The sequence below is a fragment of the Limulus polyphemus genome, unplaced genomic scaffold (assembly GCF_000517525.1).
Source record: "Limulus polyphemus unplaced genomic scaffold, Limulus_polyphemus-2.1.2 Scaffold493, whole genome shotgun sequence".
In the NCBI taxonomy this organism is placed as follows: Eukaryota; Metazoa; Arthropoda; class Merostomata; order Xiphosura; family Limulidae; genus Limulus; species Limulus polyphemus.
Window position 1 is genome coordinate 141,507 of NW_013666103.1, and position 8,551 is coordinate 150,057.

The 8,551-nt window shown below is 31.7% G+C and overlaps 2 protein-coding genes across 4 annotated transcripts in view; one reads left to right on the forward strand and one right to left on the reverse strand.

The window, feature by feature from the left end:
- Positions 1-775: 775 nt before the first annotated feature.
- On the forward strand, positions 776-2,495 carry LOC111085594. The gene is made up of 2 exons (XM_022384882.1): positions 776-780; positions 1,041-2,495. Exon 2 carries the CDS (start codon positions 1,126-1,128, stop codon positions 1,876-1,878), a length of 753 nt encoding a protein of 250 aa, XP_022240590.1. The 5' UTR covers positions 776-780; positions 1,041-1,125; the 3' UTR covers positions 1,879-2,495.
- A 559-nt stretch (positions 2,496-3,054) lies between these two features.
- LOC106458617 (ATP-binding cassette sub-family B member 6, mitochondrial-like) overlaps positions 3,055-8,551 on the reverse strand; it is a 49,617-nt gene continuing 44,120 nt past the window's right edge. For all 3 annotated transcript variants that reach the window (XM_013918141.2, XM_022384880.1, XM_022384881.1), the window contains exons 20-21: positions 7,529-7,597; positions 3,055-4,756 (exon numbers count right to left, since the gene is read on the reverse strand). In XM_013918141.2, coding sequence (XP_013773595.1) covers positions 4,648-4,756; positions 7,529-7,597 — 178 coding nt within the window. In that variant the 3' untranslated portion in view covers positions 3,055-4,647. The remainder of the gene's footprint in view (positions 4,757-7,528; positions 7,598-8,551) is intronic.

An 8,551-nucleotide genomic window follows, 5' to 3' on the forward strand; every position in this document is an offset into this window, starting at 1 on the left:
GGCAATGATTCCATACCACGCAAGCAACATCAGATTAAGCTAATAATGTTATAATTATAGATCTAAGAAAAAAATATACTGTCCAGAATACATCAGCAAGATGTTGGAAGAAAAAAACAGAGATAATGTTTTAGTACATCAGAAAGGCTATTGCAATGTTTAATAAAGTACAAAAAATATATATAATATGGTATTTACGCAAGATGTGACGTAATGTGACGCAAGATGTGACGTAATGGATCAATTAGACAATGAACTTCAATAAAATCAACGATATAATATTTTATATCACTACACAAACCCACAAGGAAGTTGTATTACTGAACAACCTTGAAATTTTTTGGAGGCAAGTCAATAATGATATTGATTTCCACCCTACCTATTACTTGTTTTTACCAGCAATATCCATCAGGGCATCCAGTGTTCCTATATTTTTGTGTGTATTCCTATATATCCGATAGTTTTTGTGATATTCTTCTATTTTCAGGTCTTGGGGATTTTTTAATATTTAAAAGTAAAACTGCCAATTAGATCCCTAAAACAAGGTAATGTTAAGTACTACTATTATATGTGGCAGTTATAACATTAATTGGTATTTTAATTTCAACGGTTATAAAAGCCTTCCAAACGTGTTACATACATCCAAAATTTCTTTGAAATGAAAGTATGATAATGTTATCGTAGAATTTTTTTTCTCTGGAGAATAAATTGAATCATCCATATTCACAACTGTATCAGCAATCCATATGTACAAGGAAGCCGTGTTCTTCAGTCATTAAGGTAAGAAAAATTTTCTTGAAAAAATAATTCTTATGCTGTATTGTGACTCATTGTTGCTATCCAGTTTAATGGATAGTAATTAGTTAGAGCAGAAATATTTGGGTTGGATTATGAGCTTTAGATATAAAATATATTACTGATGAATATTTGAAGCACAATATAGTGTTTCAAATGGTTAAATATTTTCTTATACATGCATAATTGATTGATTTATTACTTAATTTCAGTTGAACGTGGTCACTTAATATTTTTGTTTTCAGAGTTGAAGCAGCAGCAACCTTTTTACTTATATTGTGTTCTACAAAACAACATTTCTATCTTGTTGTTTCAGCTGAGAAGGCCAGTATGCAGGACCATTCAGAAAATGTGGGTGAGGCACCTATCAATCATTACTGGAGGGATGTTCTTGCACAGATTAGAACTGATGGAAAACCTAAATACTCCAAGCTGGGGAAGGTTGTGAAATCTTCACTGATTCTAGCTCATGTAAATGCAGACATAGAGAGGGTATTCTCTGTAAATAAGCATTTGGTGACTACCAAAAAAGCATCAATGAGTGCAGAAACCACCAATGCTGTTAAGATACCTAAAGATGCTGTGAGGTTCTTTGATCCAGGAATGGGAAGGCCAGAACATGTGCCAATTACTAAAAAGCTTTTGCTTGCTGTCAAGGGTGCTTACACTGCCTATGAACAAAGATTGGAAGTAATGAAAGCCGAAAAAGAGAAAACAGACCAACTGACCAAAGAGTCAAAAGCTGAGGCAGAAAGGTTAAAGGAGGAAGCAGATAAGAGGAAGGAACAAACACAAGAGTTGGTAAAAAACAATGCTGCACTTTCTCAAGAAGAAGACAAATTGTGTGCCAAAGAAAATGAAGCAAAGGATTCATTAAGTGTGGGTGAGAAGCTCTTAAATGAAGGGAATGACAAATTGGCTAAAGCTATCAAAGAAACAGATTTTGCTGCTGCTGCTAGTGTGGTTCATGCAATGATCGAGGCAGGTCAGAAGAAATGCAAAGAGACCTCAAACGTCCTTAAATCAACAATGGAATCAAGGCAAACCCTGGCAAAACAAAACGAAAATTTTTTGATACATTAGCAAAGGATCTGGATTTGCCAGCAAAAACAAACATGTATAAGAAAGAATATTTGTTAACATGTAGAATGTAGAATTACTTTAGTAGATTTAGAAGATTATAGTTAATCTTCTGCTCCACAGTAAGTAGCCTATAGACAAATGTGCAGTACCTCGTGTTCAGAGACTGTTGTAGTGATAAGTCTGTGTTATAAAGTTTATTTAATTCAGATTAACTGTTTGTAGTTTCATTTTTGCTATTGCTCTAGTCTGGTTGACATGTGCTATGAAAATAAATTGTATTTAAGTATCTCTGATATTTGCTTACATAATTGAGATTAAGGATATTACGTTAATGTTTAAATATTTACTCATTAAATGTTACAATATACATATTTTTTACTATAGCTTAATTGAGTCAAATAAAAATAAAATGCATCATGTGTTAAATGTGACAAAAATATTAGTAACTAAGTGTGACTCATGCACATGATTTATACCACATCAGATTGTTAGCTTATTCCAATAGAATATTAACATGTATGTTGGTACAGATTTTGAATCTATTTACATGTTTTTGTAGTCAGCCTTCATATTTGTTTTAATGTTAATAAAATGGTGGAGCAGGAGTGACTATACAATATTTGTTTCTATTATTTTTCTTTGTCTTCCCATAATTCAATTTCAAATGTGATACACTGGCCTTATTTGATACAATATTTTGACAATTATACCCAGTATTTCCTCCATATATTCTTATATTTTCCTGTGAATTTCCTATATTTTTCATGGCATAAGTGGCTGGATGCACTGATCCACTGAAAAAAAAAAGACTCACCTGATAACTGGTTTGATGATAAACATAAATTAACATCTTAAAAGTATAAAAGAATGCTTGCATGATGTACAAGTGTATTAATTAAATCTGGCTCAATTAATACCTTGGCACCAGTTTGTGTGTTTGAATTTCGTGCAAAGCTACACGAGGGCTATCTGTGCTAGCCGTCCCTAATTTAGTAGTGTAAGACTAGAGGGAAGGCAGTTAGTCATCACCATCCACCACCAACTCTTGAGCTATTCTTTTACCAACGAATAGTGAGATTGACCGTCACATTATAATGCCCCTATGGCTGAAAGGGTGAGCATGTTTGGTGGGACGGAGAATTGAACCCACGACCCTCAAGTTTCAAGTCCAGCACCCTAACCACCTGGCCATGCCGGCCCCTTGACACCAGAAAGACATCTATTGATAAAATTTCAGAAATATTAGATAAAGCATTGGCTGTTTAACTTAGGTATTTTAATACATATATTTTAGAAAGCCATCATACAGGAGTTAAAAACAAGGACTACACTATTAAAATAACAAAAACTGTAATTTTACTTTGTAAGTGGATGCATACTAATATAAGTAATATTTCTGCTTCATTATACAGTTTCACTTATAGATAAATTCAAGTTATAAAATACCATCACTTGTTCAATAATTCATTTATTCAATAAAGCTTACACATACAATATTTAGAAGTTGCTAAAAATACAAAAATTATTTAAACTAAAGTTCCTAATAAATATTTTGAAAAAAAAAACAAGGAAAATAAAAAGGCTTAATAATATCAGTTATCTTTGTATGAACTTAAACCATTGACCACTACACCATCACTTCTCTTTTTGACAGATAAATATTTATATAACAAGAGATGTACATGCCTGGGTAAAAAAAGTTTGTCAAACCATAAAAAAAGGCTCCTTTAATAAAATATGTCTAGAAAAACTGAATTAAAATGCAAAAGATACCTACAATATGTGTTGAAATGCATGGTTAAAAACTATAAATAATTGAAATTTCCAGACTTTTCTGTCATTCAAGTATTTTTGACAGCTCATGGCTCTTTTAAAATAACCACAGGCTAACAAAAAATATATAATTTTTAATATGAAGTTAGTAGTTAATTACTCTTCAGATCTCATAAAATTATGTTGATAATAATAGCAGAAAGAAAAAATCATAACTGTCAAATATGAAAGCAGCTAACAATACAATATTTTTATATTTTGAAATACCCATGTTTTGAGTAAATATGTAAAAAATATTTATTGCAGAATACGAGTGACATGAAGATCATTTACGAAAAACTACTGTTTACAAAACTGACAAGTTACAATAAGAAAGCCTACAATTCAAACCTATCAAAGTTAATAGATCCTTTCAAGAATTAAAACAAATTATGGATAACAGGACTGTAATAGGTTTACTCTTAGGTGCTGCCTCCGAGTGGAAATGGGAGGGATTTGGTACCCCAATATCTTGACTGGGGAGGATGAACAATATATTTGTTGTCCCCCTCTTTCCCAGTGGTTTAAAATGAGTAAATTATCTTAACAAGTATGGATATGCCATTTGAATCAGTATCCATCCAGGTAATTGTATATGGATCTCTAAATCAAACACATTATTATCACCTTGTTAGGCACGAGTTCCAGCTTGATTGTGCCCAATACAAAATCCATGGATATAATTTACATAGTGTATTACTAATTGTAACTCAACAAAATTAGTATATAATACTATTACTCAAAATGATTCTTGTCTTCTTGTAAATCATGTTCAAAATTTCTCAAAAAAATTTGTGATTCAAATATCAGAACAATGGAAATTACAATGGTTTCTGCAGATCCATCCAAGGTCTCAATAAGGAAGTTTAAAATGTTTTCTCAGCCCCAATAACTGCTGCACGTATACCCTCCCCTCCAAAGTTTAACCCGTGACTGCACCTATGGACCTACCAATCATTATGTCTCCAATGTACTGTTATCAGACTCTGAGGTGTGACCTCTCTTTTGGATTTGTTGATGCCACATTTCGCTATAAGATCCATTCAGTTTTAGAAGTTCTTCATGTCTATAAACACATACAAAAATTAATGTAGATAATTATCTATAACTAAAATAATACAAAAACACAAGACAAAACTATTATGCTTACAAACTGTTCAAATATTGTTCGGTTCTTAGTTTCTGAGGACTTAAAATTGCCCTTATGTTTGATGTTTTGACTAGCATACAAGATATTTGGCATAGGATGGAATAAGTAACATAAAACTCCCCTCTAAAACTTACATGTTCACACTTGACTATTAAGAAACCATCATCCCCTATAACAATATTTAGAAATGTGTGTTTGATGTATTTGGTGAAAGAAGTTTGACTTATGAGTATTATAACCCCAAACAAATTCCTACTCAGTTCAGTTCTCTAGATATTTGTTTAAACAACATGTAACATCAAAAATAAGCATTTGGTATCACATTAATTTATCATTCTATAAGAATTTAAAATTTTTTGATTACTTACAAGCAACAATATTAAAATTTGTTATTATTTTAAAAACTTTCAAGGTTATGTGTTAAGGAAACCACCTAGAAGCTCAGTAAAGATAATGTTGTTTTGTCTTTTACACATACTGAACAGAAATGACAGTTCTCTCTTGTATGCTGCAAACATTTGCAAGGCATGTTAATATTGGTCATGTAGAGAAACATCTAAGAAGCATCTTTAACACATTGGTTAATATATTGAAAAAACTATTGTTCTAACGCTATTACCATTTTAAGCACAATCTATAAAGTTAGTATGTAACAGTAGTACTAGGTAAAGAAAACTTTGAGTTTCTGATACTTTTTAATTATAAATACATTTTTTTTATATATCTAAGATCTCAACTATCAAAGCTTGAATGAAATTTATGTTATTAGATGTAAGACTGCTAAGTTAGTTTTGTCTGATAACAAGTATACCAGTGATTTAATTTGCTTTCAGTTGGATATTTTTGGTTCCTAATGTCACAAAGTAATCTAGTCCTGGTTTTCTACCGTTATATGGTGAAGAAAAAGGAAAAATAAACTATTTTCTTTATACATTTACAAGTTACTCTTTGTCTATAATTCCTTGTACAAAAATAAACTGTTCTACAACAAAATACATGAAGTTACACTTTAAATAAAAATTGAATCTACATAATCTGTAAACACAAGTATACAGCAATACTGGTGAATTAAAGCACCCAAGTTCACACATATTTTATACTAATATGAATGTAGAGGGTGAGGATTCATGAAACTGTTCAATACAAACACTCAACAGCACTACCATTTAAAATGTCTAGCACTTGCAACTTTAAACTTACTGTCAAGAAAGTACTAGTTTTTCTTTCAACATTTACTTTTGAGGGGAATATTAAAGTATGGATTATATGGCAACTGTAGTAATTATTAAAATAATAATATTAATATTAATTAATAATATTAATATTAATAGTAATTATTCATTTGCTCTCAAAAGTGACCTACTCATGTATTCTCATGATGTTAAAAAAACACATAGGTTCAAGAAGTCTTGGTATAAATGAATAAAAATCCGATAACCAGAGCGCTTTTGAAAGGTGGACCTTTCTTTTTCAGGGGTCAGAGTTACACACCCTAACAGACAAAATTAATATACAACAACATTTTTGATTTCTAGGTAGCCCAACAATGGGTCAAACACAATAAACACCAGGTGATTGGTCTGTTTAGTTGGGAACTTTCAACATATTCCACATAACTAACTGGAAGCTGTTGTGAAGCACAACATCATGAGATTGACATTATTAAATATATAGCAAGTTGTTTAAAATAAACAAGTAACAGTGTTTTCTTATGTTACTTAATCTAGTCATACTTGATGGTTACCTAGACAACAACAACAAAAAAGCTTAAACTTTTTTAAAAGCTATTTAACTATTAAAAGTTTAGCCTTATTGATTTTTTTTAGTGCAAAGTTACACAATAGATTATCTTTGTTCTGTCCGCCACAGGGAATCAAACCCAAGATTTTAATGTTGTAAAGTCCATAAACTTAGCACCGACCCTCTGGGGAACATGTTAACCTTAATCAAAAATATATCATAACTTTTAACTCAGCCCATTTCAATAAGAAACAAGTGAAATTGTTTATGAAACATTTATGCCCCCAGTAATGTTATACTGTGTGTTTAAGTCCCCTCCAATTTGATGAAGAAGCATCTATCCACAAGACTGGGGCAGATTTTCTGCACAACAGTGCTTTTGACCTTGATCCATGACCTTCAAAAGTTAATCAGGTTTAAAACATTGTAGTACTTGGTCAACATCCAGTATTGAAATATAATGTCTACAAGTTTGGAGAAGAATTTCTATGAACCAGTAACCTTTTGACCTTGACATTTGACCCACAACCTTCAAAAGTTAATCAGCTCTAGAATCTTGTATGTAGTACCTGTTACATAAGTTTGGTCAATGTCTATCAATCCAATTTTGAGATATCCTATCCACAAGATTGGAATGGATGAATAAACAGACAAACAGGGACAAACCAATATGCTCTGCTTTGTGATGCTTTGCTGTGGAGGCATAATAAATAAATTCCAGTTTAAATTTATCTTTAAATCATAGATATTATAACAGACACACAAACATATATATTTTAGTGACAGGAACAAAGAATAAATGAAATGAGCACAAAGTACACAAGACTTTGGATGTTTTGATATATATAGTTATTCTAAGATTCACAAACAAAAAATCACACTGTTCTAGCATTTCCAAGTTTAAAATAAAAATCTTATCAGCATTATCTTAACAGATATTATACAAACCTTCCTCGTTCTATGATTTCTCCTTCTCTTATAACCAGGATTTCATCTGCATGAATTATAGTAGACAATCTATATGAAAAGAAAACTTTGCTTAATAGCTTGAAAGTGAACTTACCTGTTAAAGCAATAAGATTTGTACTGAAACAAAAGAAAACACAGCTAGAGCATCAGTTTATGTGGACAGAACCATATCTTAAATGTTACACAGGGGTTTGAAGATATAAAAAAAGTAAATGAACACAATAGAATATGCCTTTAACCCAATAATGAAATGTACACTACTAAAATTTTAAACTTGATCTTTATGTTTTTAACAGAATACACAATGGAAATTTCCTGTAAACTCTTCAAACACTGTTATACACTTTCTGGTCAATTTAATAGGAACTATATACCCTTTCAGACCTGGGCCTGATTCAAGCTGCAAATTCAAATAGGTTGATTGCTTGATATGTCAAGTGATCCCTGCAGCACTATAAGTGATGGGATAAGCATATTTGCAATCAGTTTAAGAGATATGGGAAAAGGCAAAGATATTGCAGTATTAAAAAACAAAAGAGGCATGGTAGTGAGTGCACATCTAACAAATGCCACAGTGGCCAGGAAACTCATTGGTAGGCTGCTCCAAGACATTGGTCATTAGAGTTTATCAACAATGGAAAAAGAGAAATAAAATGTTTGATGCAAGGGGAGGAATTGTGGCCAAAAACACATAATGACAGAAAGAGGAGACAGATTGTTAGATAGGATGGTAAAGTTCAGACCATCATCAAACAGTACAACAACTGATAGACATTCAAGTGAAGGGTATTCCATACCTATCTCTACACCTGTACCCTGAAAAGAACAATACAACAAATGGAGTATTGCAGTACGATACCATTGTATAAACCAGCAAGTTCATTTATCAACAAGAAAAAAGCCTCAAACAGTGTAAAGAGCATAAACATTGGATTAATAGGGACTGTTGGAAGGTTATGTGGTCCAATGTATCATACACAGCATGGTCACAAGTAAATAGAC